A 27,010-nucleotide genomic window follows, 5' to 3' on the forward strand; every position below is an offset into this window, starting at 1 on the left:
GGAAAGCTACCACTCGGCCACCGGGCAGTCCAGCTCTGTCCCCGGGGGGCAGACACAGGGTGCCGCCGTCCGTGCCACGGCCGGCCCGGGCGCTGGCTGGGCAGGGCGAGGGGCTGTGCCCTCTGCTCTGCAGGTGGAGGGGGGCGATGGCGGCCTGGCTCCCGTTCGCGGGACGCAGCTGGGTCTCCTAGTTCTCAGGCCGAGCCCGGCCCCGGCGGGGAGCGCCTCTCGGAGGCTGACCGGGCGCCCGGGCTCCCGCACCCGCTCCCGCCACCCTCCTCGGAGCGCACGGCCCGGCCGCCTCCCCTCCGCCCCCGCCCGCTCCGCCGGTGCCTCCTCCCCCGCCGCCCGGCCGGTCCCTCCCCGCGCTGGTCCCTCCCCTCGCGGCCCGGCCCCCGCCCCCGCCCCGCGGAGACGTCCGGGCGGCCGGCAGCCTCCGCCCCGCTCAGCGGAGCGCACACCCGGCCAGGGCGGACCGAGCCCGCGATCCCAGCAGCCCGGCCGCCTCCCCCGGACCCGGAGCCCCCGCCGGACCCGGACCCAGAACCCCCGCCGGACCCGGACCCCGGAGCCCCCGCCTCGCCGCCCCGAAGCGCAGCCGCTGCTCCCCGGACCCCGGACCCCGGGCTGCGGGGCGATGCGCCCCTCCCGGGCGGCGGGCGCCGCGCTCCTGGTGCTGCTGGCGGCGCAGTGGCCGGCGCTCCCGGCGCTGGAGGAGAAGAGAGGTAAGGCGTGCCCGCCGCCCGGACCGACCGGGACCCACCGACCCGGACCCACCGGAACCGACCGGGACCCCCCGGGACTCCCCGGGGCCCGCCGGGACCGGCCGGGACCCCCCCCGGGACCCGCCGGGACCGACCGGGACCCCCCGGGACCCGCCGGGATCGACCGGACCCTCCGGGACCCTCCGGGACCCACCGGGGGACGTGCCGCTGCGGGTCCGGGCCGGGGATCGGGTGCAGGGACCGGGGCGCGGGGACCTGGGTGCAGGGATCGGACGCCCGGAGCGCTCGCAACTTCCTCACTGTCCTACCTGCGCGGGGGGCGCGTCCCGGCACGTGCGCCCGGTCCGGTCCCGGCGGAGGGCGCCTCCCTCGGGGACCCCGGGCCTCCCTGCTGCGCCGGCCCGGCCCGGGGGCGCCGCTGCGGCCGGACCGGAGCCGAGCGCGGGCGGGGCGCCGGCTCCTGGGCCGCCGGGGGGACGGCCGTCCACTCCGCCCGCAGCGGGGGCTTGGACCCCGCGGTCTCCTCCCGCGTCCCCCCGGGATCTCCTCTGGCTTCCGGGAACCCCCATCCCCACCCGGCTGCCCCCACCTGCAGCCCGGCTCGCGGCTCCGGGTTCGCGGTGGAGCCGGCGGGATGGGTGCGACCGGCCAGGCGGACCCCGAGTTCCTGGGACCGGTCCCCGCCTTTTTATTATTATTATTTTTTTTTCCTGCAAACTTTCCTCCTGGGATCCCGGAGCTTCTCTCGGGCCTGTTTCTTTTCGCTTTCGGCAGATTTTGACCCGGAGCCAAGCAAAGCAGCGCGTTAATGTTTGACCCAATTGGGGGGGCGGTGCCGGCGGCGCTGTGGGCCCCACGTCCAGGGCGAACAGAACCTGAGGGTCGGCCAGCCCAGGCACCCCTCCCCGGCACCCTCCTGGTGGCACCCTCCGGCACCCCTCCACGTGAGGCCGGAAGGTCTGACCGGTTTCGACATCTCGGCTTCCAGGCTCAGGTCCCGGCTTGCTGCTGAGGTCACCGGCCGGGTTGGGTGCGGGTGGCGGGCTCCGGCCGGGTTGCCGCAGACTCCCTGGGGGCTTTAAAGCGAAGCCAGTAAACCCCCAAGCCTGCCTCCCCCACCCCCCAATCCCCAGACGGCCCGGTTTCCTCCGCCCGGGGTGCGTGGGCCACGGGGGGCCGCCCGCTCCTCAGGTGGCTCTGCCCATGGCTGGGGGGGGGGGGGCATGGGCCGCCGGGGCGGGCATCGGGTGCCAGGTGCGGGCATGGGCCGGTGGGGCGGGCAGCCGTTGGCACGGAGGACAGGGATCGGTACCGAGTCCTAACAATTAGCTGGCACGGCCGGGCTCTGGGGGAACATCTGGAGTGTGGAGCCTCTTGCAAAACGTGGGAACGGGAGCTGGGGGTGGTTTCCATACCAGCGGGCTCCTCTGCCCTCGGAGGGCTGCCTCCTCCCTGCTGCCCCCCCCCCCCCCCCCCCGCCTGGTCCTTCCCGCTCCCCAACCCCTCCACAGGGGCCCCCGGAGTCAGTGTGTCTCGGTTCTGCGGCCGGGACCCTGTCCTGCGTGCAGTCAATCTCTCGGGCACTCCACGCACCCCTCTTCCCCACAGACGCCGCTCCTCCCTGCTGCCCTTCCAGCAGGACGAGGAGCCGGAGATTTGTTTTGGGGAAAAAACATAAATACCACTTAATTTGCCTGTTGGTTTTGTGTTCGCTTAGAACAGGATGCTCGGGGCAGGGCGGGGGGGGGGGGGGGGGGGGACACAAAAAAACAGCAGTGGGCGCAGCTCCCCAGAAACAGGAGCGACGTGTGAGAAACACAACATGTGACTTCTGACAGAGTGGTGAAGACAAGTCCCGTCAGTTTTGTTCACGAAACGTCCTTATCTCAGACAGACCGGCCTGGCTCTAAGCAATGGAATCACCGTCCCCTCGATCCCTTTAACCCCCGGACAGGCGAGGAGGTGGGTGCTCCGGGCGGATGGGGAGACAGGGCCGGAGACCCGGCTGCTTTCCCGGCAGCGGGAACCCGCGGAGGCTCCGTCACCTGCCGCCCCTGCCTCTCCTCCGGGAGTTCTGGTCTTCGGAGGGCGTCGGAGGCCAGGGGGTGGGACAGGGAGGGACAGGGCTCCTCAGGGTGGTCCCCGATGAGGACTCCGGGCCCCGGGCCGTGGTCTAGACTCCCGCTCACAGTTACTCTGCGGTCGGTCGGTCGGCCGGCCGCCTGTCCCGGGGGCATCAGAGCCGCCCGGTCAGCAGCGGCGTGAGCCTCGCTCAGCACCCCTCGGGCGGGCGGGCGGGCTGTGAGGTCGGCCTGGGAGGCGCGCGGAGTAGGCACCCTCCTGCAGAACGGCGGTGGCCCTGGCGGCATTCCGAGAGAGGCAGGAACTGGCAGCCCGGCCGGCCCCGGCCCCGCCTCCCAGCACATTCCTGACTTTGGACGGTCTTCGTGTATTTCTGGCTTCCCACGTTTCGTGTCCGAGCCCATGCCGTGTCACGGCCTCACTCCGCCGACTCCATCACGGCCTCACTCCGCCGACTCCATCGCGAGGCAGGGCCCAGGGACCGCGCTTTTGTTCCTGAAGGAGCCCCGAGATCCCTGCAGAGGCCGCGTCCGGGAGCACGACCCGCCCTGTTCAGAAAGGAAACATGGAGCTCTTGTTTTTGCGTGGATCTCAGCTCTGGGCCGCACAGAGGGTCTGGGGCCAGGGAGGGGGCGGCCGCCCGCCCACCTTGCCTGGGGGAGTGCGGGCGGTGACCCAGGCCCTGGAGTGGGCCGTGGGGTCAGAGGGCCGGGGACACTCAGGGGTCGCAGGCCCCGCCCGGGAACCACGCAGCCTTCGTGTGCGCCCCGTGGCTCGCCGAGAGAGCCGTGTTCGCGGCTCTGGTTAGCGGAGACCCGGCGCAGTGGACATGGCTCCTTGGAGCTGGGTTTTGCTCTCGGGAGCCGGCTCTGAGGAACGTTTAAGGTTCTAGAAGAGGGGTGTCGAACTCAATCAGAGAAGGGGCCAAAATCTAAAATCCAGCCTAAATCGCGGGCCGAATGGTTTACTGAACAGTCATAAACTGACAATGTCATAAACTGACAGCGGAGTGCAGTGATGACAGCGCGGTGCGGGCCACATTGCAAGGCCTGGCGGGCTGGATTTGGCCCGCGGGCCTTGTGTTTGACACATGTGTTCTAGAATGTGGCTGCCCGTGCCCTGTTTCCACGTCGATGCCAGAAAAATGGGTGGACCTCTCAGATCACTGCAGACGCTTCTGATTTCGTTTTCCTCTGCCCTTTATGGACGTTGGACGTTATGTGAGAAGCGGCTTTGGTCTCAGTGCGTGTTGACGGGGGTTTATTCTTTTTTTTTTTTTTTTTTAATATATTCTATTGATTTTTTACAGAGAGGAAGGGAGAGGGAGAGAGAGGGAGAAACCTCGATGAGAGAGAAACATCCATCAGCTGCCTCCTGCACTCCTCCTACTGGGGATGTGCCGCAACCAAGGTACATGCCCTTGACCGGAATCGAACCCAGGACCCTTGAGTCTGCAAGCCGACACTCTACCCACTGAGCCACGCCGGTTAGGGCTGGTTTGTTCTTGAAGGATGATGAGCCCATGGGAGAGCGGGTGGGCCTTGCTCCCGGAGGCCGGGCCCTGGGACTGGCGCCGGCTCAGGCCTCCTTTCTCGCCTTCCCCAGAAGAGGCTGCCCTTTCTCAGAACAGCGCCCCCGCTGGCTCTTTGCCCAGCAGGTGAGGAGGGTCTGCCTCTGGCCAGGACCCAGGCGTCCCCCTCCCGTCCGATACCAGTTTGACGGACGTTTTCTCTGTCGGAGCCATGAAGCCCATTGTTCTTCCGACGCATTTGGGTAACACGGTCCACTCAGATGTGCAGAACGTTCCTGGAGCCGCCGGGAGCCGCCGGGAGCCGGAGAGGGGGCGGGGCGGGGCCGGGGCTGTGGCCCAGGCCCGTGGCCCAGGCTGTGGGAGGCTGCGGGCTGGCGTGGACACCGGTCTTGGGCTCCGAGGTGGAAGGTCAGCCATCGGGCCACTGCGGACGAGGCCTCTGTGCACTGCGTGTGCTTAACACCCACTTCCCTCCCGGGGCCGTGTGTGTGGCCAGCACGGGAGGCAGCGTGTCCCTCTGGCTTCCACACTGTGTCCCGTTCGGGCGGCTTCTCCCAGGAAGCCCAGAGCCACAGCGTCTGTCCTTCCTGACCACATCTGGAGTGTCTCAGGAGCGAGGCCTTGCATTGCGGATTCGGGGCCCCGTGGTTGGGGGGAGGCCTTGTCCAAGGCCCGCAACGCCCCCGCAGCGCACGCCGCCCCCGCCTGCGCAGGCCCCGCGCCGTAAACAGTTACGTAAGGCGGCCGCGGTGTTTGTCCTTCGGTGTAAGGGCAGGATCGCTACCTCTGACGCCGCGGGCTTTTGTTTGCATTCCTCTCTCCGTGCTCGGACCACAGGGAGGGCCTGGGCTGCCGCGTCCTCGGCTGAGCTGCAGGCGGAGTCACCCGGGGGACTGGCTCTCGTGCCCCGGAGCCCGTTAGGGAGAAGGGAGCTGCAGGTGGCACGCCTGAAACGCTGGCAGAAGCAGCGGCTTCTGGGAAGCGTTCTGGGATCAGCCTTTATTTTTACTTTATTTTTATTTTTGTTCATGGCCAGCAGCGTGGTCTGAAGGCTGTGGGGTCGTGGCCAGCAGTGTGGTCTGAAGGCTGTGGGGTCGTGGCCAGCAGTGTGGTCTGAAGGCTGTGGGGTCGTGGCCAGCAGCGTGGTCTGAAGGCTGTGGGGTGTGTGGCCAGCAGCGTGGTCTGAAGGCTGTGGGGTGTGTGGCCAGCAGCGTGGTCTGAAGGCTGTGGAGTCATGGCCAGCAGTGTGGTCTGAAGGCTGTGGGGTGTGTGGCCAGCAGCGTGGTCTGAAGGCTGTGGGGTCGTGGCCAGCAGCGTGGTCTGAAGGCTGTGGAGTGTGTGGCCAGCAGCGTGGTCTGAAGGCTGTGGAGTCATGGCCAGCAGCGTGGTCTGAAGGCTGTGGGGTCGTGGCCAGCAGCGTGGTCTGAAGGCTGTGGAGTCATGGCCAGCAGCGTGGTCTGAAGGCTGTGGGGTCGTGGCCAGCAGCGTGGTCTGAAGGCTGTGGAGTGTGTGGCCAGCAGCGTGGTCTGAAGGCTGTGGGGTCGTGGCAGCAGCGTGGTCTGAAGGCTGTGGAGTCATGGCCAGCAGTGTGGTCTGAAGGCTGTGGAGTCATGGCCAGCAGCGTGGTCTGAAGGCTGTGGGGTCGTGGCCAGCAGCGTGATCTGAAGGCTGTGGAGTGTGTGGCCAGCAGCGTGGTCTGAAGGCTGTGGGGTCGTGGCAGCAGCGTGGTCTGAAGGCTGTGGGGTCGTGGCCAGCAGCGTGGTCTGAAGGCTGTGGAGTGTGTGGCCAGCAGCGTGGTCTGAAGGCTGTGGAGTTGGCGGCCACTCATCACTACCACCCGTTGGTTATCACACGTCAGAGCCCACAGCAGGTGCACAGCCTCCTGAGCAAGACCCGCCAGGCCCATGGTCGGCAAACTGTGGCTCACGAGTCACATGTGGCTCTTTGACCCCTTGAGTGTGGCTCTTCCAAAAAATATCATGGCCTGCCGAATCTATTTTGAAGGAGTGGCGTTAGAACAAGTTTACATTTTTAAAAAATTGGCTCTCAATAGAAATTTCAATCGCTGTGCTGTTGATGCTTGGCTCTGTGGACTGATGAGTTTGCCGACCACTGCGCCAGGCGAACGATTTCAGGTTTGCTCCAGCGCTATTTTGCAAAATCCCTCTTTCTTCTTCACTCGGCGCGTTGGAGCGGAGGGGTGGACAGGACGCGGCGCCCTGCCTCTCCCTGGGATTGAGGCCGGCGCGGCTGCCGTGTGCACGGGGGGCGCTGACTGTCCTGGCCCTCCCGCGGCGCCGTGCTCACTCCCGGGCTGTGAGACGTGGCGGACGGGAGGACTCGCCGTGGCTTCGCTGCGCTGCCACGTTCATGGAAAACCCGCGTCCTCCTCGGCGCCGCTTCCTGGGACTGGAATGGACGCTCTGCCGGGAGCCGTTCAGGAGTGAGATCATGTAGCACCTCCGTCTGCTCTCCTTCCCCTCTCCCTCCCCTACCTCTGTGTCTGATACAGACGTGCACATGCATGCCTCATGCCTTGCGAAGGCCCGTTGCTGACGGAGTGAGCTCTCCCAGGACGCGGCTGGAGACAGTTTTGCAGGGTCGGTCACGCTAGGAGACACCCCCCCTCTGGGCTACCTGTTAGCGTCCGGACGATAAGCTGGCCGGTGCCAGGCCCTCGCGCCCGGCCCGTCCTCAGCCCCGAGGGCGAACACAGCTGCAGGCCAGACACGAGCCTGAACACGGTGGGCGGCGCCCGCACCCCTGGAGGTCGGTCCTCCCCAGCGCCCCTGCCTCTGGCTCGTCTGGCTGTGAAGTGGAATGTGCGCATCATGTGTGAAAAATGCGGGCAATGTCCCCGCATTCTTGACTCCGAGGAGGAAAGGTGATACTTCCCCGGCAGGACTCGGGGCTGGGGGCTCAAGGAGCCGGAGGTCAGAGAGCCCCCGTGCAACTGTCCGGGCTCCTGGGACAACTGCCCTCAGCGCCGAAGGCACCACCACCGGGCGGACTGAGCGCCCGCCAGTCACGTGCGCGTCCAAAACTCCCGAGTCCGGGAATCATGTCCCCAGGCTGCGCGTCACGATAGCAGCTGAAGAGTGCCTTAGGCCCTGGCCCGTGCGGCTCAGTGGATAGAGCGCCGGCCTGCGGACCAAAGGGTCCCGGGTTCGATTCCGGTGAAGCACAGGTACCTCGGTTGCAGGCTCCTCCCCGCCCAGGCCCTGGTTGGAGGCAGCCGGTCGAGGTGTTTCTCCCCCTGGCAGAGAAGCAGGCGGGTCCTGGATTAGCGTGCGCTTAGAGACTCTCCGCTTCCCCCGGCAGCATATAAAAGTTATTTTTAAAGTTGTTTTAAATCTGCGAGCAAAAATAAATGGCTTTTGCTGCAAGAAACACCAAACATGGAAAAGCGCACGGGTCAGAGATGATCATTTATCCGACGGCCATTGCCGATGGCGTGGCGCTTTAAACACGAGGGATTTGTGGACGGGCGCTCACAGGCGGCGGGGAGGTGGTCCCCTCCTCTGGCTGGTCTCCCAGGGGGGCCTGGAGCCCCACGCGGGGCAGGGGGGTGGTGCAGGGGGGGCAGGAGGGTCCCCTGGAAAACGGGGGACTCCACGGCCGTGGCTGTCGCTCCTGACCCGGAGGCTCTGCCAGGCAAACATTTGCTTTCTCTGAATGCGAACTTTTCGGTCAGCTTTTTTTTTTTTTTTTTTTTATGTTAAGAAGGGAAGAAAAAATACACGGTCGGGAAGGACGGATTCAGGATGTTCACTGTTGTGTGGCCTCTGGACAGTGTGGTTCGGCACTGAGTCAGCACTCATTGCAGAGCGGGTATTTGTGTGAACTTACCGCGTTGACCTCCTTTCTCCCAACAGTATCCTTTTCCTTAAGAGAGGAGCTGAGGCTTTTTAAAAACCCCAGTTCCTAGACACAGACCATCCCGTACACAGAGCCTGACCGCCGCGGGGGAGCAGGCCCTGCGGCTCGCCGCGGTGGCAGAGCTCCTCGCTGCGGACTTCTTGTTTCTGAAGAACCGCGGACTCGCAGGAAGTGGTGAGGCAGGCTCCGGGGTCACATCCCACACAAAGCCCTCCGCCCGTGGCGTGCCGTCCTCTCCGGGATTCGCCCAGAGGACCCAGCCAGGGAGGTGGCAGGACGGACATGGGCGCCTTCACACGCATGTCACACACGGGGCCGCCGGCCTCAGGTGAGACATGCTTGGAAGTGAACGTTTTCTCTAAATGAAGTGCTTTTGACGTTAACACGCGAGGGCCGCGAAGGCATGAGGAGGGAGAGGGAAGGAGGGCGGAGGGCCCCCCACACGGCCCCCCGGGAAAGGCCGCTGCAGGTTCCCGCCAGCTGCAGACCCTGCGGGAGGACCGTGTCCTTGGGGGTAGTCATGCCTCCTCCCGGTCACCCCCCGAATCCAGCACCAGGTCCCCGCACTGGCCTGGGACCGAGAAGAGGCAGGCGGCCTCCTGGGGCCACCAGCCCCCAGCCACGGGGCAGCCTCATTCCGCAGGTCCACTCGGGGTGTCCGGATCCGCCGGGCCCAGCCTTGGATCCCGACTCACACAGCCGGCCTGGCCCGGCCGTGAGCCTGGCAGGCAGCACCGGGGGTGGGGGTGCGTTTTAGTACGCCAGTCACCCCCAGAGTGTCCTCCCTTGTCATTCCCGAGCTCCGTCCAGCCTGCAGGCAAGGGTGATGGCTGACTGCCCTCCGTGCCCCGGAAAGCTGCGGGCACCGGCTGCTGGGACCCGGGACGGCACCCTCTGCCCAGGGAGCCGGGAGCCGGAGCCCCGCTGGGTCGGCACGCAGCGGGAGGGGAGGGCGTGGCCCGGGGCGGTGAGCACTGGAGCCTGCGCCGGACGGGACGGGCTGGGACACGGGACACTGTGTGCTGCTCCGCATCGGCACTCCGCTCGCACTCTGGCTTCTCCGGCTTCTCGGGGAGGGCGGTGCTCCCGTCTCATTGTCTCATTTGCATGAACTGCAGCTTCGCCCATTTCCCTTCCGCTCTCCAGCAGACCGGGCGGGGCAGTGGGTACCCAGCCTGGAGCCTCCGCTCACGGGGCAGATCCGCCCTGAACGGCAGGCCCTCTCCCAGCTCCGCCTGCCCCTCACCGAAGGGGCGTTTCACCCACCGCCCGCCTCCTTTCTTTTCTGACCCGGACAGGGGCTCCTACTTTCCCGGAAAGACCCGTCGGTTCCAAATGCCGTTGCTAAGGGGTCGTTTGGATGCCCGGATGGGAGGGTGAGGCCAGGAGGCGTGCCCCACGCTGGGCCCTCCCACTGGAGCCGGCCACCCTGCTGTCCCTCACGTGGCCCTCCAGGGTCTGCCCTGAGGCCTAAGGGCAGGCAAGAAGGGTGATAGGGCGTGGGGGGCTGGAGGAGGCCCCAGAGCCCAGGACACACGCGGGGTGGGTCAGCTTTGTCCAGGGAGGCAATGGGGTGCCCCTTCCCAGGGGGGGTCCCTTTTGGACCCCAGGGGACACCTGTCTGGCGTCCAGACTCAGAAGCTGAGTCTCATGACTCAGCAGAACCGGAAGCTGGAGAAACACACCCGCCCCGAGCCTCGGCCCGGCCAGCAGCAATGAAAACCCACGCCCAGCGCCGCGGCCGGGTGCATGACGTCACCCGCAGGCACCCCCGTGCGTCCATCCACCTGGACCAGCATCCGCCTGTGACCCAGCCCGGGCTCGGCCCCGCCCCAGCTGGCTTCTGGGATGCAAGGGCACCTGCGGCTCCCGGCCCCACTCGGGGGAGGGGCCGTTGGGCAGGAGGGGAGCAGTTAGGATGCTGCTCTACCGGAGAACTTCAGAAGATTTTTTTTCTTTTTATCGTCAGAGTGTGGCTTTACTTGCCCTGTTTGAGGATAAGCTAAGGTCTTTTGAACTTAGGTACAGACTGAGCCATTTTCTAGCAACAAGTGACAGTCACTGTCAGTCCCACCTCACGGTTGTTATCTTGAGCAGCCCCCGGGACCTTAGAGGACGGAAGAGGAGGAAGGGTGAAGAGGAGAGAATGCTGGTGTTCTGTGTTCACCACGTAGGCTCTGAGTTTCTGCACCAGCCTTGGAATCCGGCCAAGGTCCGAAGGAAGACTTCCTTTTTGCCCCAGGAAAACATAAAAAGTGGGTGTGCCAGCTAATAGCTCGGATTTTGTAATCAAAGAAAACACGGTCATTTCAAGAGAAACATCAGAAGCGCTTTATTCAAAGCGATGGCCATCGCTAGCTACACCCATCTGTCAGGTCATCTGTGGGTACCGTCCCAATAGAACTTTCCTTGTTTTGAGGCAGACCATTCAGAGACCCAATTTCCCACTTCTTTGTATGTTTTGAAGTGCTGCTCAGACAGGGCGTGTGCCGTCGATCGGAACACATGGTCATCTGAAGGAGCAAGGGCTGGTGAACACGGCGGGTGGGTTCATACTTCCCAGGCAAGATCTTTTCACGTGTCTTTAGCTGGTTTTGAAGTGTGTGATGGTGCGTCAACATGAAGCAAAATTACTTTGCTCTGTATTCTGGCACATTCTGGTCCTTTCACGATCAAAGTTTTGTTCATATTGATTATTTGTTGTCGGTAGCCGTCAGTAGTAACGGTTTCACCTGGTTTTAGGAGCTCATAATGCACCACTCCTTCCCGATCCCACCAAACGCAGAGCAGTGTCTTCTTTCTGAAGCCATTCGGCCTTGCAGTTGATGTTGATGGTTGACCTGGATCAACCCATGAGTTTGTGCATTTGGGATTCTCCAAATAAGTCCACTTTTCACCACCAGTCACAATTCAGTTGATGTGGCACCCACTTTCTTTCCTTTAAAATCTTTCCCGTTGCTTATAGATGATGGGAAATTGTTTGCTGAGCAATGTTTCATCTTTCTGTGAGTTGTTTTTGAGTTTGACACACACTTCATCCAATAATGCTCATCATTAGTTGGTCTTCAAACTTTTTCAGTTGGCCTGGACATTCATTGTCTTTCACATAGAAATCATCACTTTTAAAGCGTTTAAACCAGCGTTCACAAGTATCTTGAGATGGCGCATGTTCACCAAAAGCTTCCCGAAGAATACGATCACTTTCAGCAGCACTTTTTCTTCAAAGTAAAGTAATGAATTAAAACTTACTGCAAATGCTCTTTTTTTTTTTTTTTTTTTGGCACGAAACTTGACATTTTTAAGCGTAAAAATATCTATGATGTTAATACCTTCAACAAATTTGACACATGAAGCTTTGAAGCTTCCTGTCGATACAATAAAATAGCATACCTATCAAATGGCATGTATATCAACATACATGTAACTCCACCTACTGAAAAAGCCCGCGTTAGTAGCGGGTGCGCCTGATATTTGCCTGTAAACTTTCTTCAAAGAAATAGCAATCCTGGGACCCAGGGCGGAGGTCGGGTAGAATGCAGACACACCTAAGAAAGGGTGGGCCCTGCCGGTGTGGCTCAGTGGATAGCGTGTCAGCTGCTGACTGAAGGGTCCCGGGTTCGATTCCCAGGTTGCAGCTCGATCCCCAGTGTGGGGCGTGCAGGAGGCAGCTGATCGATGAAACTCTCTTATCATGGATGTCTCTACCTCTCCCTCCCTCTCCTTCCTCTCTGAAACCAACAAAAGCATTTCTTTAAGAACAAGGTGGGCCTGGGAGGTCTGCGCCACCATGTCCGGCCCGGGACGGAATCGGGAAAATGTCCGCCGGCCGGAGCTCCGGTGAATAAGAAAACGGGAGGAGCAGCCCCGGGCGATGACCTCACCGGCGGCTCCTCTGTCGGAACCGGTTTGCAAAGCTGCAGAGCAGCCTGTAGATGCGCCTCCTGAGCTGCGCTCACTCTGCAGGGCGGGCGGGGGGAGGACACGGGCTCTGGCTTAGCTTCTCGGTGCCGGCTGAAGGCTGACACCGTGTGGGTCCCCACGGCCCCGTGGTGGGACAGCACATGGTGGGACAGCACATGGTGGGACAGCACATGGTGGGACAGCACATGGTGGGACGGCAGGCCTCTTCCCAGAAAACCCCGGGCAGACAGACATGGGCCTGGCTGGGTATCTGATCCTGTTTGCGGGAGCAGAGCTTCGGTGACCCCTGTGTCTGCGTGGTGCCATCTGCTGGGCGAGGGGTCCTGGGGCGCGGAGAATCCCCCGTAAATCCATAAAATTCGCCGGGGAGGGCGGCCGCAGCAGAAGACGCTGCTGCGGTCCATCCAGGAGTCACATCCTCTGGGCGAGAGGGTGCCTGTCTGTTTCTCCGCGGAAACCCCTGTGGACCCTGGCCACCCGTCCGTCCCCGGGCCCATGGCAGGGGCACCCGCGTCGGTCCCTGGGCCTCAGTGCGGCAGTGGGGCCTGGGCACCCGGTCCTGCGTCCCCGCTCGGAGTTCCCGCCGGCCCGGGTCTGCTGTGAGCCGCGGGTAGGCGCTCCTGCCCCCCCCCCCCGCAGGGGCCGCCTGCATTCCGCTCGCCTGCCCCGGCCTGTCCCCCCAGCGCCCCCGCCGCCCCCTGGCAGCCGCCCAGCCGGGCCTCGGGCCTGAAGCTGGGGAAGCACTGCCTTTCACACCCGCACGACTTTATATACATTTTTATATAAACACCGAGTCTCTCGCCCTCTCTCCCTCCGGTGGTGCGGACGCTGAGCTCACATCCCTCCCCGCTCTGCTCCCCGGAGGAGAGCCGGCAGGGAGCCCCGCGGCCCGAGCGGGCTCTGGGGGCACAGGAGGGCCCCCTCCGTCCGGGACCTCCCTCCCCAGCAGGCCGGCTGTGCGGGAGCCCGAACGGCAGAGCGGCCGCCAGCGGTGCGGGCCTGCCCGTGGCTCTCCGGGGCAGGGTGCTGTGCTCAGTCCACAGGCTGCGTGAGGCCGGCAGAGGGCCCGCTGCCTGTCCCCCTCACCGCCGGGGTGGCGCCCCCACCCGCAGCCCGCAGGCTCCCAGCGACGGGCGGAGCCCGGTGCCTCCAGCTGGGCCGGGGGGGCCCGGAGCCCGGAGCAGTGCACACCGGGGCAGCGCACACCCGGGCAGCCCGGGCGCTCCGGCCAGCGGGTGACCGGGGCGGGGCGGGCCTGCTGGGGTTCGAGGCCCGCTTGGGAAACAGGGTGGCTGCGTGTTTCCCCCTAAGGAACTGGCATCCTCAGACGCGGTGATTTCCTGCACGGGAGTCACAACTGACAGTGCGGTGCAGCTGGTGCCCCACAGCACGTGAGGAGGGAGGGAGGGAGGGAGGGAGGAGGGAGGAGGGAGGGAGGGAGGGAGGGAGGAGGGAGGGAGGGAGGGAGGGAGGAGGGAGGGAGGGAGGGAGGGAGGAGGGAGGGAGGGAGGGAGGAGGGAGGGAGGGAGGGAGGGAAGGAGTGAGGGGGGAGGGAGGGAGGGAGGGAGGGAAGAGGGAGGGAGGGAGGGAGGGAGGGAGGGAGGGAGGGAGAAGGGAGGGAGGGAGGGAGGGAAGGAGTGAGGGGGGAGGGAGGGAGGGAGGGAGGGAGGAGGGAGGGAGGGAAGGAGGGAGGGGGGAGGGAGGGAGGGAGTCCAGAGTGACGGGACCGTGGTCCAGCCCTCCTTCCGCACAGGAGGAGACTCAGGTCCTGCGGGGCCCAGGGCGAGGCCGTGGTGCGGTGTGTGCGGCCCGAGAGCCACGGCTGACGGGGGGCCCCGGAGGAGCGGATCGGCTTCTCCTGGAAGAGCCGCCCTCCCCGCCCGGCACTGGCCCCAGGCCGCCGGCGAAGCGCTGCATGCCGCCGCGGGGACGGAGGAGGAGGGGAGGGATAGAGGGTATAGCCCAGTGAGAGGAGGAGGAGGAACTCCTGCCATGGGCAGCAGCACGGACAGGCCTGGAGGACATTGTTCTCAGGGAAATGAGCCGGACAGAGAAGGACAAACACTGTGTGACCTCCCTCATGTGTGGGAACTACAGACATGATATGAAGTTGGAGACACAGAGTGGAGGGGAGGTTGCCAGGAGCCAGGGGAGAGAGGAGCGGGGAGAGGGCCAAAGGGCACAGGCTCCCAGTTAGAGGCCGAGCGAGTCCTGGTGGATGCACAGCAGGGGACTCGTCAATAACGCTGTCAGTGCGCAGGCTTGGGATTTGCTAAGAGAGGAGGTCGTGCCGAAGCCGGTGCGGCTCAGTGGGTAGAGCGTCGGCCCGCGGACTGAGAGGTCCCGGGTTCGATTCCGGTCAAGGGCATGTACCTTTGTTGCAGGCACATCCCCAGTAGGAGGTGTGCAGGAGGCAGCTGGTCGATGTTTCTCTCTCATCGATGTTTCCAACTCTTTCTCTCTCTCCCTTCCTCTCTGTAAAAAATCAATTAAATATATTATTAAAAAAAAAGAGAGAGAGAGAGGAGTTCATAGTTCTCAACACACACAGGTGACTGGTGACGGGTGCGTTTTAAAAAAGATCTGTGCGCTGCTCTCAACTAAACACATATGACGACACGGCTAGGAAGTCATAAGTCAAACAAAAGCTTATTAACATGTTCATTATCTCAGAAGACACTCCACTGGGGAGCAGAAACTTCTGGCTCATCATCTTCTATTTCTGAATGCACACACAGAGCAAGCAGCAGACGCTCAGGAACAAGTCAGCTACGGGGGGGTGTTTTTAAAACCTCTGTTGCTGCCCTGGCTGGTGTGGCTCAGTTGGTTGGGCATCATCCTGGGCACGGAAAGGCTGCCGGTTCGATTCCCGGTGGGAGGACATGCAGGAGACAACCGACCCATGTTTCTCTCCCTCTCCCATCTCCTCTCTCTAAAAATCCATTTAAAAACCTTTAAGGTAAATACAGTGTCTTTCTCTAGCAGGGAGGGTGGTCCACACTATTTAGCTCCCACCGTCCTAGTCTGGTCACCAGCTCTCCGTCCGTGGGGAGGGCACACGGGTGCCCTGGGGCCGGTAGGTGACCAGCTGTGTGAGCTGGTGCCGGGCCCTGCGTGGACTGTGAACCGTAAGCATGGGTGACATCGGCGGAGTTTAGGTAAACACAGCTGGGCTGCCCATGACCTTGACCCTGGCTGTCGTTCACCCCTGAAGAGGGCCAGGGCCCGTCACGTGGTGGAACCGGTGCCTCGCGGTGGCCGTGTCCGTCTGTCTGTCTTCTCGTCCCAGATCTCCATGGAGCCCGTGGAACGGAGCGGCTAAGGCGCCCTAGGACGGGCTGGGTTCAGGCAGGGCGGAGGCTCTCCCGGCGTGTGACCTTGGGCGGGGTCCAAGGTCAGATTCCTGGGCCCGGGAAGGAGGCAGCACCGGACGGCTCCGGACGGATGACCCGGCCCCGGCCCCAGCACGGTGCGTGGCACCGGGCTCCGAGATCAGGCAGGAAAACAAACGAATCCCCCGCCGTCCTCCTCGCCTGCCCAGGCACCTCCGTGCACACGGCGTGGCCCTGGGTGCCGGCCCGTGGTTCCGGCTCACACTGCACGGGCGTCGGGGTGCTCTGTCCTCGGCGCTCACCGGCGGGCCTCTCTGCAAACCTTGCGCTCCGGTGTTTTTTTTAAATAAGAAGCTGCTCTGTGATGAAAGTGTGTTGTGTCTGCACCGTGTCCACCTTGTCCCTGCGGTTTTTAAAGTAAAGCCGTCGTGGTGACATGTGCGATAGGAGAGAGTCAGCAAGTCCCAGCCACCTCACACACACACACACCCTCACACACATGCACGCACACACACACGCTCACGCACACACACACACACACACTCTCGCTTCCACACTCACTCGCACTCACACTCACACTTTGGCAAGAACAGCGCGTCTGAAGGGCGGTTGGGAATTCTTCTGCTCGTCACCGGGAAAGCACTGGGTCCGCCATTAGCCCAGACGCCCGGTGGCTCTTAGGAGCGGGCGCTGGTGTCCCGAAGGGACCGGCCGGGGCCACGTGAGGACCAGCTCTGCTGTCTGGTCTGGGCCCCTCCCTCCCGGCGGCGGAGTCACAGACGCCCTGAGGTCAGACCTCAGAGGTCACTGCCGGCGGCTGCCTCAGGCCCGAGTCGCTGAGACCTCGCCGGCACCGCTGCCCAGGCCGCTGCTGGAGCCCCCGTGGCCCTGCGCGGAGGGAGGCGCCGGGAAGCAGCCCCGCCTGCGGGGCCCTGTCTGCGAGGCGGCCCCTGGCCGGCCGGTGTGCACGGCCCACGGTGCTGGCTCTCGGCCTCCGTCTGGACCCGCTGGGATCGGGTGTCTCCCAGCGTCTCTGAGAGCCTCCAGGCCTGAGCGAGGGTCCTGCAGCCGCTGCCCCGGTGGGTTCTGCTCCAGGAGGTTCACAGAGCGAGGCCTGAGCGGCTCCCGGTCCCTCTGGGCTCACAGCTTTCCGTCAGCGGCGACAGCGGCGAGCGGGCAGGGCGGGGACAGGCGCGGGGCAGTCCTCGGGAGGTGTCCCCCGCGGTCCCTGTCCGGACTGTCCCTGCTGCAGCCGCCCCTGTCCGGGCGGCCCCTGCCCCCGCGGTCCCTGTCCGGGCGGCCCCTGCCCCCGCGGTCCCTGTCTGGGTGGGCCCTGTCTGAGCGGTGGGCCTGGGAGGATGTGGCTTATGTAATCCTTGTCGGCTGCCCCGGGCCTGAAAGCAACGCTTACCATTAAAAGGGAGAGGGGGAGGGGGGGGGCTGCAGAACGCCTCCTGTCAGGCCGCCCGGCCCAGGCGCCTCTGCCGGGGGCACACATCCAGGACATTGGATCCCGGCCTTCCCTCCACCTCAGTCACAGGAGCTCACTTTTTTATTTATTTTTTTTTAAGCTCTTAACTGATCTGCTTCACAGTGAACCAGTTCTGTCTGAAGCAGACAAACCAGATCCCCAGCACAGCCCGGCCTGGGCCTCCAGAGAGCTTTTCCTTCCCATCAGCAATCGCTCCTCCCTCCCAGGGCGGCTGCCTGGGGCCGCTCAGCCCCAGGTTTGGGAGGGGCCGCCCCCCAGGGGCCGGGCCAGTTCACGCCGCCCTCCCCGGAACCCGCCGCCCTGTTCTGGGAGGACTAACTAAGCCTGGCTCGTCCCACCTGGTCCAGGAGTCAGCCCACGGCCCTCGGACCCGGGCCAAGCGCTCTGTCTATGAAAGGACCGAGCGCCCCGCCCCGACAGCAGCAAGAACCTGGCCCTTCTAGTTCCACCCCAGCTCCACCTGGGGTGACCCTGAGCGGCTCTCAGCATCCCGCCCCCACGTGCCCTCCGTCTGGGTATGCGGGACTCGGCAGCATTGGGCGGGAAGCTCCACTTGTGGAGTGGAAACCACTTTTCGGTGTTTCTTTAAATATACTTTTATTGATTTCAGAAAAAAAAAAAAAAAAGGAGAGGGAGGGAGAGAGAGAGAAACATCAATGATAAGAGAATGGTAGGTCGGCTGCCTCCTGCAGGCTCCTGGCTGGGGATCGAGCCTGCCACCCGGGCATGTGCCTGACCGGGCATCCCACCTGGTTCGAAGGTCGATGCTCGACCCCTGAGCCGTGTCGCCGGGCGATGGGCAGCCATTCCGAAGACGGCAGGAAACGCCATGTTTGTCCCGACGGGAGTGGCGCAGGCCGGGCAGACGCGGCCCTGGGTCAGCACAGGGAGGGCCTGTGGGGCCGGGATTCCCGGGCACCTCTGGGGGGCCCGCTGGGAGCAGGGAGCTCCCCCTGCTCGGGGCGGGGCAGCCACGGGGGCGCTCCGGGCATCAGACACACACACACACACACACACACACACACTCACACACACACACACACACACACACTCACACACGGCGCTCTGAGCGCGCGCCTGCTCTCGGGAACGAATGGACTGGGCAGCGCCCGGGAGCCGATCGCAGGCGGGCTAGGTCGTCACCGGCCACGGGGAGTTCACAGGCGGAGAACCCGCTGGGCCGGGGCAGGTGTGGGCGCGGCATCTCGCGATCCCGGAGCCGTGTGGGCGGTGTCAGAGTTTTCTGGAAAACTTCCTAGTATTCCTCTGCTTTCCGCAGAGCGTCTGTGTGTGTGGAAGCCGGCACCCGGGGCGTGAAGGGACTTGTGTGTGTGCCGGGGGAGTGGCTCCCAGTACTTTTCCATGATTCCCAAGAATAACATCTTCGACCTCGAGGCTGGATCCACACTGGCTTTCAAACCGGGACAGCCCCGACGGGCCTCTTTCCCAGACCACGCCCCAGGGCCGCCGAGCCCGCTCCCTGGGACGCGGGAGGCGGGCGTGATGGGGCGTGACCTCGCTCCCCTGTCCAGTGCCCCCTTTGGTGCCCCTGGGCCTCCGCGTGGTGGAGAGTCTGGAACGCCTGGTTGCTGCGGACGGCGGGTCACGGTCAGGTTCACGGTCAGGTTCACGGTCAGGTTCACGGTCAGGTTCATGGTCAGGTTCACGGTCAGGTTCACGGGGACGGCCTCAGCCTCGGGGTCAGCCGCAGGCCAGAGGTCCGTGCCTCCTCCATGTCTCCGGCCCTCGATGGAAAGCCGTCGGCCGTGGGTGTGGAAGCAGCTTTCCTGAAGGCAGTGTGTGAGAGCGCTGGCAGCATGCAGAGACGCCCGCTGCCTAAGTGTGAGAGGGGCCGGGTGTTTTCATTGGCGGCCGGTTCCGCGTGAGCCAGCGGGCACTTGGCCCGGCCGGCCTGGTCCCTGAGACGGCGGTGCCCTGAGCCGGGAGGTGAGGTCCGGCCGTGCCGAGGGCCCGTCGGAAGGCGGTGGGCGGGGGTGCCACCGGGGCACATGTCACGGGCTGCGGGGAGCTGGAGATGGTGGGGGACTGGAGCTGCAGGGGAGTGAGAAGCCAGGCAGGGGCCGTCGGAGGCTCGGGTGGGCACGGCTCGGCCAGCTGGCTGCACGTCTGCGAGGCGGGCAGGGAGGCGGACTTACCCTCCAGCGCCATGGTCAGAACCAAGACACACGGTGTGAGTCAGAGACAGCAAATGGCTCAGGGGTTGATCATGGACCCAGGAACCAGGGGGTCACGGTTCGATGCCCATCAGTGGCTGAGGAGGGCTGGGGGGTCCCCGAGAAGTGAGGAGGTGCCCCCAGACGCCGTCAGGACTGTGTTTTGTGGGGATCCAGAGCATGAAGCTCTGACGTCCCTTCCACTAAACCAGTGGTTGGCAAACTACGGCTCGCAAGCCACATGCAGCTCTCGAACCACAGGCCCCCGAAGCCAGGTCGGTCCCGCTGTCTCCTATGGGCCAGGAGGGCGTCCCTGGGCAGCGTCGGCGGAGAGCGCGAGGACCTGCTTGTAGACGGGGAGACGCAGCCTTTTCGCGCCTTTACAGAGAAATTGAGCAGCAAGTGGAGTTCCTGCCCTCCCTGCCCCACCCCTCCCCCAGGCTTCTCCGTGTGACATGTGGTTAGCGTGGTGCGTGTGTTCCCACCGAGGAGCCGTGCTGGTAGTCATTATCCGCCGAGGCCACGGTTCCCACCGTCGGGGGCGGGGAGAGGTTGTGCATTTTATTTTATTTTATTTTTGTAGACGGCCCGGTTGGTTCTTACTAAACTCAAGCTCCCTGAACAGCTCAGCTCGCAAGTCCCTTCCTTTTGTTTTCGAGGTCTAAGTGTCCAAGGTGAGGAAACCGGAGAGAAGTGTGTAGCGTGTAAGGTAACGACACAAAACATACGAGACACGTGTGTGATGGCAGCACGGCTTCCCCCGAGATCTCATCCCGCCCCCCGCGCTGTGCAGAGGGAGCTGTGCCCGGAGCGGCCCCGGGAGCGATGGCCTCACGTCTCCCCGCACGGCCGCGGGACGGGTGTGAGAAGTGCCGTGTGCCCTCGCCATCCCCACTCCCCGTGCTGACCGCGAGCCCCGCCACGGGCAGGCAGACACCCCCCGAGTGCTGGGCGTCAGGTGCCTGGGTTGTGATGAAGGGATGAAGCCGTGTCCCCGCCCCCCCAGCATCACACAGAGGGTCCCCTGTGCTCCGCGCTCACCCGCCTCGCCCCGCCTCCCTGTGCCGCCACCGCCCTCGCCGCCCCGTCTGCTCGGACGCCTGCTCCCCACCCGGTGCGGCGGGAAACTCCTGAGTCTGCAGCAGGCGCCCCATCCGTGTTTGCGGAGAAAACATGTGCCTGGCCATCGGCGCTTCACAGGATGGCTCGCCCATGACATCATCGCGTGGGAAAACAGTGACCGCCCCGCCGTGTGCTGAGTGGACACTGGCCCAGTGCTTGACCCAGATAACGTCTGGGTGCGGCTGGGGGTGGAGGTGGAGGTGCAGGTGGGGGCGGAGGTGGGTGGGGGTAGGGGTGGGGCTGGAGACAGAGGCCGGCGCCCAGTGCCGGGCACGGCTGGGCCTGGGCAGCAGGGGCGCGGGCTCTCCCGTGTCCGCCCCGAGGAAGACCCGCAGGGTCTGAGCAGAAGAGCAGCGCTCTGCAGCTTCCTGCTCCTGCGGGCAGTGTGCTGGCCTCCCACGGAGCCGTCTGAGGCCTCTGTCACGCAGTGTCATTAGTCACGGGACTGTCCTTTACCTGGACAGACCGGCTGGTGTGGGCCCTCGGGCTGGCTGCCTGGTGTCCTGAGGGGTCCGTTTCCACGAAAAGCGGGTTTGCCAAAGACAGCATTCTGTAGGGAGCAGGCAGGGAGGCTCAGAAAGCTTTTCTGAACGTTGTTCTTCACTGACCTTAGAGAGAGGGAAGGAGAGCCAAGCACTGGCTTGTTCCATGTACTGAAGCACTCATTGGACGGTTCTTGTACACGCCCTGCCCCCTGCTCACAGCTCTCCCCTGTCACCCACCTGCCCCCTGTCACCCTCCTGTCCCCTGTCACCCACCTGTGCCCCGCCTCACACCTCTCCCCTGCTCACAGCTCTCCCCTGCTCACACCTCTCCCGTCACCCACCTGCCCCCTGCTCACAACTGTCCCCTGCTCACAGCTCTCCCCTGTCACCCACCCGCCCCCTGCTCACACCTGTGTCCCGGCTCACACCTCTCCCCTACTCACATTTGTCCCCTGCTCACACCTGCCTCCTGTCACCCACCTGCCCCCTGTCACACCTCTCCCCTGTCACCCTCCTGTCCCCTGTCATCCACCTGTCCCCCTCCATGAGTCACATGAAGTGAACCAGTGGGCCTTGTCCGTGGTCGTGAACAGGCCACGTGAGGGGGGCGTGGCGGGCTCGTGCGGGTGGGTGCTGTCTCTCCTGTGGGGGGTGCGGCCCACGGCCCGGCCCCTCCCACTGCCCCGCCCGGGAGGGAGAGCCATCGTCCTGGCGGAGAGAGCTCGGCTTCCCACCGCCCGCAGCTGCTTCCAATTAGACGGCCGTCTCCGCAGGCCCTTCCCCACGGCCGTCTGCACAGGCCCTTCCCCACGGCCGTGCGGGGGGGCAGCCTCGGGTGGGGCGGCCGTGTTCCCAGCCCAGCCCCCTGCGTGGCGGGGTCACAGCCCGCGCCCCGGACCAGCGTGGCCGTGGGACACACCCCGCTGCCCGCGGACGCAGCGGGAAGGGTCAGGAGTAAATCAGACATAAAGTCCGTGCGGAGCTGCGTCTCCATGTGTGGGTCTTGGACACCGGACAGCTGGCCCTCCGCCAGGAGGGGGGACCGGTCAGCCGGCGGTGAGCTCACTCCCGGCCCAGCGGGCGGCGCCTCGCCTGACGGACACGTTTTCCGCGGCCCCCGGGGAGCGAAGCATCGCACACACCACGGCTGTTGGGGATGAATGGCCGGGATGAGGGATCCTCCGAAGATCGTGGTCCTGCCAGGCTGCCGGGGGGCGGGGGTAACGGGGGGGAGGTGGTGTCTGACTGGCCAGTGCTACAAACTCCTCCGGGCTCCGGGGGAACTCAGGGCCTGGAGGAGGGGCTCCCTGACCCACAAGCCAGGAGGGAAGCACGCTGGGGGGTCCGTGGGAAGCCAGAAACCCAGACTCGGAGCGGGGGACCCTGGATGCTAAAGCGAGGGGGCCGTGATGGGGGAGGGGGTGGGCCTGGGCCCAGCATGGCCGCTCCCTGGCCGTGCAGAGAAGGAACCCCGCTTCTGAATGCAGACCCTCTGTACGGACCCGGCGGGGTGCGGCTCACACCGCCTCCCGCGTCCGATACCGACAGGAGGGGCGGGAGTCCAGCTCCAGGGGCGTGGGGAGGAGCTGGAGGGAGATGAGGGAAGGAGAGGGAGACGGGAGCGTGGAGGGCCCTCCCACCCCCCGAGGACCCTCCTGGGAACCCCGGGACTGGGATCAGAGCCCGGCCCGGCCCGGGGTGCGGCTGACACGGGGCTGTGGGCGTGCCGCTGGACCCTGCTTGCTGGGTGGACGCGTGTTTTCTCCATCGCCTGCTCCTGGGTGTGGAGGCGTGGGCGTGGCTCCGGGTTCGAGCTGGTGCTGTTCCTCCCAGGATACACGGCCCCTCGGAGGTGCCCGAGGGCAGGCCCACGGCCACAGGTCCCCAGAGCTCAGGTCCTATCTTGTCTCCCTGGGGGGAGGGGGTGTGAATCCCAGTGCCGTCCTTCCTGAGCTCCCTGACCGCCCACCGGGGAGAGCTGCTAAAGCAGCCGCTCTGCTGGGGCCGGTGCCTGCTTCGCGCCAGCCCCGTGCTCCCCCGCCCCCTCCTGCTGCTGCTCACAGGAGCCTGTGAGAGCTGCACCTGAGTCCTCTTCGCCTTGGGGAGACGGAGGACGGAGGCACAGCGAGGGCCCCAGCTCCCCGCACCCGGCCTGTGCTCTGTGCTCCCCGCGCCCTGTGCTGCCCGCCCTGTGCTGCCCGCCCTGTGCTCCCCGTGCCCTGTGCTGCCCGTCCATGTGCTGCCCGCCCTGTGCTGCCCGTCCATGTGCTGCCCGCCCTGTGCTGCCCGTCCATGTGCTGCCCGCCCTGTGCTCCCCGCGCCCTGTGCTGCCCGTCCATGTGCTGCCTGCACTGTGTGCTGCTCGAGTGTGCTGCCTGCACCGTCTGCTCCACGGCCCCACCGCCCCCCTCCTCCGCTGGGCCTGATGGGAAGAGCAGACGGGGTCGGGTTCCAGCCCGGAGATGCAGGCAGGACCCGGTGCCCGGACACGGGCCTCCCACCTCCCGTCTCCATCCTTTCCTTCTGCCTCCTGGCCGCGTTCCTCTTCCCCCGTTTCCCCCTCGGTCTCGCCTGATCCCCTTCCTCCTGGCGAAGTCATCAAGGCCCGGCTCCGGTTTCACTCTGGTCCTCCACTTAGCCGGGGCCTGTGTGCAGAGGCCGCCGGAACATCCCGGAACCCTCGGGCGGCGGGAGGACTGCGGAGGGGCCGAGCCTGTGTGTCTGAGATGAGAAGACCAGGCGTGGGGGAGGAAGGAGCATGAACAGAACACAGATTCTTCTTTTTTACGGACATCTCCTGTTCCCCCTCTTTCCCCCTCTCCCCGCCCCCACCCCGTCCCCGGGGCTGTGGGCCGTGCCTGGACGTCTGTGCCTTCTCTGGTGTCTCTCCTCCGTCCTCCCCACCCCGTGGCCGTCTGTCAGCGTGGTCCCTGCCTCCCGGCTGCGGTCTGATTCTGTAGGTCAGTCCCTCTTGTTCGTTAGATTCCGTACGTCAGTGAGACCGTGTGGTACTTGTCTTCCTCGGCTCGGCTTATTTCTCTTAGCGGGATGTGTTCCAGGTCCCTCCGGGCGGTCCCCAGGCTAAGATCCCCTTTTCGGGGCTGCATAGTGCTCCGCGGGGGAGGCTGTGTGTGCGTGAGGACTGGGCCTGCCCTTAGGGTGCGCCCTCCCCAGGACGCCTCCCGGAGGCTCGGCTGCCGGCATCCCAGAGGCTCCTCTCATTTTCCGTTCTTCTCCTGAGGACATTGTCCGTGGGTGTCAGGGAGAGCGGAGGGAGGGACACGCCATGTGACACTTGTCTTCTTGGCTCTCCGCCTCCCTGGGCCGCGCGCGCGCTCGCTCTCTCTCTCTCTCTCTCTCTCTCTCTCTCTCTCTCTCGCCGGGACAGAGTGAGCGCGGAAGCAGTGCAGGCTTTAATGATCCTCCATCAGCTGCATCCACTGCCCGGCCACGAGGGCAGGCGGAAGGGCCCGGAGGCTCCCTGCCGTCCAGTCCCCGCTCCCCGTCTCAGGAGCCGCGCTGGGCGAGGCGGAGCGGCACGGAAGGGGGTTCGGAAGCAGTGTTCACCGCGGGCCGTGTTGGGGTGACGCCTCGCACGTTTGCAGCCTTAATCGTTAACTTGTGCTGCTGTGCGGGGGTGAGAGTGCGGGGCGGGCGCCCGCTGCCCGCGGCGCGGTGTCTGCCGAGAGGGTCCTGCCGCTGAGGGGACCCCGCACTCCGGGAGCCGCAGCCTGGGAGCTGCACCCGGGGACCCCGCACTCCGGGAGCCGCACCCCGGGAGCGGGGTTCCGCGGACCCGCGGGCACCGGCAGGAGAGCCCGGCTGGGAGCGGTGGTGGCTGTGCCGGCGGCTCCCCCAGGCGGGGTCGGGAGTGAGGGCGGGACCCTGCTTCTCTGCCGCTGCTCTCCCCTCTCCCGCCGCTGTGCTGGTGCGGCGGTGACGTTGATTGTTGCTGCGATTATTGGGGTGACAGTGGTTAACAGAATGACACGGGCTTGGGGTGTGTAGTCCTATAACAGCACCTGGGCCTTCTACTGTGTGGTCGCCGCCCCCGTCCAGTCTCCTTCCGTCCCCACTGATCCCCCTTTACCCGCCCTGCCCCCCCACCTCGGGAACCACCGGGTGGCTGTCTGTGTCCAGGAGATTTTTGTTCTTTTCCTGCTTCGTCCTCCCACGGTCTCCTGCCAGCTGCCGCCCCGCCCCTCTGACAGCACCAGCTGCCTCTGTGTGAGTCTGTCCCTGTTCTGTGAGTCCATGTTGGTCCTTAGATTCCACCTGAGTGGGAGCACGGGCACTGGGCTTCTCGGAGTGGCTGTGTCGCTCGGCGGACGCTCTCCGGGTCCCTCCGTGCTCCCACAGGCACGCGATCCTCCCCTTGCTGTGGGCCGTCCTCCCTGGGGCACACGGCCACAGCCCCTCCACCCACGTGTCCACGGACGGGCACGTGGGCGGCTTCCGATCTCAGCGGCTGTCAGTAACGCTGTCGGGACCTGGAGTGCGTCTTTTCTTCCCAGTCAGTGTCAGGTTTCTGTGCATAAATCCCAGACGCGGGGTCGCTGGGTCCTGATGTGGCTCCGTCTTTAGTTTTTTAAGGAGACGTCACCCTGTGTCCACCGCGGCTGCCCCGGCCCGCCCGCCCGCGGCGGGGCCCGAGGGCGCCCTCTGCCTGCACCCCCCGGCGGTGCGTGTGGACCTGGTGATGGGGCCGATCTGACGGCCCCTCCCTGTGCCTCTGACTGGCGCCTCTCGGACGACCAGGGGCGCTGAGCATCTCCTCACACGTCCGTGGCCTCCTGCGTGTCCTCCCTGCCTCTCCCTGCACCGCCTTCCTTATTCCCGGCGGCAGCGCAGGCTCTGACAGCTGACATGGCTCTCCGCGGGTGCCCCGGCCCTGTCGACTTCCTCTCCTGAGGCTCGGCGTTCCTGAGCGCCCCAGCCGCCTGCTGCCTGAGCGAGGGCCCTCCCTGTGGTAGCCGAGCCAGAGCAGGAGAAGGACCCAGTGTCCAACTTGTAATCACATATCCGTGGGGAGTTCTGGGATTTAAATGCACAGGCGTGCACACAGATACACTCACACACACACACACACACACACACACACACACGTGCGCATGCACAGAAATACGCACAAGCAGAAATGCACAGACAAGTCAAACCGGCCGTGGGGCTGTGTGGGCAGGGACCTGCGTCTCCAGCCCGGGGGTCCCCGTTGCGGACGAGAGAAGGCGGCCACGCAGACCTCCGTGTGCAGATGCCTGGGGACGCCCAGCTGTCCCGGTTCACGCTGGCGCGGGGTTCAGAAGCGCGTGCACGAGCGTGTGCAAGAGGGAAGCTCACACGCCGAGCTGCCTGTCTCCTCTCCCGCTGTCCCGGCCCCTGGACGGGCCACCTGACGGGCGGCTCCGGGCCTCTCACTGCCCTCACCCGTTCTGCGGGAAGAAAAGGAGACACGTGATCCAGGAATCTTCCGAATCCCGGCTCGTTCCACCGCAGCCTGGCTGTGCGCAGGCCGCTGCCTCCGTCGCCGGGCGGGCGAGGGCCCAGAGCCCCCAGCGGAGGCCGTGGGGCCCGCCCCGAGCCCGGGGCAGCCGCCGGGCCTTCGTGGGGTCCCGGCCGCGGCTTCGGACGGAGGAGCTCGCCAGCCCTCAGCCCTGCGGCCGGCTGACCCCGCAGGCCGCTCCCGCTGCCAGGAAGGAAACAGGAAGGAATCCGGAGCATCTGGGTTATGTTCAGAAGCAGGAAGAATGCCATTAACTCGTGCGATCATGGAAAACCAGATACACATCGCGGGCTCGGGTCCAGACGGGCCGCGCTGCGCTGGCGCTAGTGCGACGGCTCCCGGGGCTGGAGGGAGGAGCAGCGCCGGACTCCGGGCTCCACGGCCTTCCCTGGCGTCTCACCGCGTCTCACCTTTCCATGTCAATCTCTTAAAACTCAGAACCACCAAACAATGCACGGAACGTTTTCTCAGATTTTTTTAAAAGGGAGCTGACAGCAGAGAGCCTGAGTCTGTGAAGACACCGGGCCAAGGGGGCATCGAGGGGATGGAGGGGGATGGAAATGAGTGAATAAATATTTAAAACGCAGTAAACTCAGGGCCAGGCTGTTGGCTCCCGGCCCATCCTGTGTGCACCGGCCCAGTCACGGGAATCCACAGGCACTGCTCAGTCTCATCAGCTCTTCAGAGCGGGAGCATTCCTTCTAAACAGGCTTACTGACGTGTGTGCGCGCGCGTGTGTGCGCGTGTGTGTATGTGTGTGCATGTGT

At 64.9% G+C, this 27,010-nt stretch overlaps 1 protein-coding gene across 1 annotated transcript in view; it reads left to right on the forward strand.

Moving 5' to 3' along the window:
• Positions 1–399: 399 nt before the first annotated feature.
• EGFR (epidermal growth factor receptor) overlaps positions 400–27,010 on the forward strand; it is an 89,435-nt gene continuing 62,824 nt past the window's right edge. Inside the window, exon 1 of the mRNA XM_084897153.1 lies at positions 400–725. Coding sequence (XP_084753279.1) covers positions 638–725 — 88 coding nt within the window. The 5' untranslated portion in view covers positions 400–637. The remainder of the gene's footprint in view (positions 726–27,010) is intronic.

The sequence above is a fragment of the Pipistrellus hanaki genome (assembly GCF_964339955.1).
Source record: "Pipistrellus hanaki genome assembly, chromosome: 10".
Lineage (NCBI taxonomy): Eukaryota > Metazoa > Chordata > Mammalia > Chiroptera > Vespertilionidae > Pipistrellus > Pipistrellus hanaki.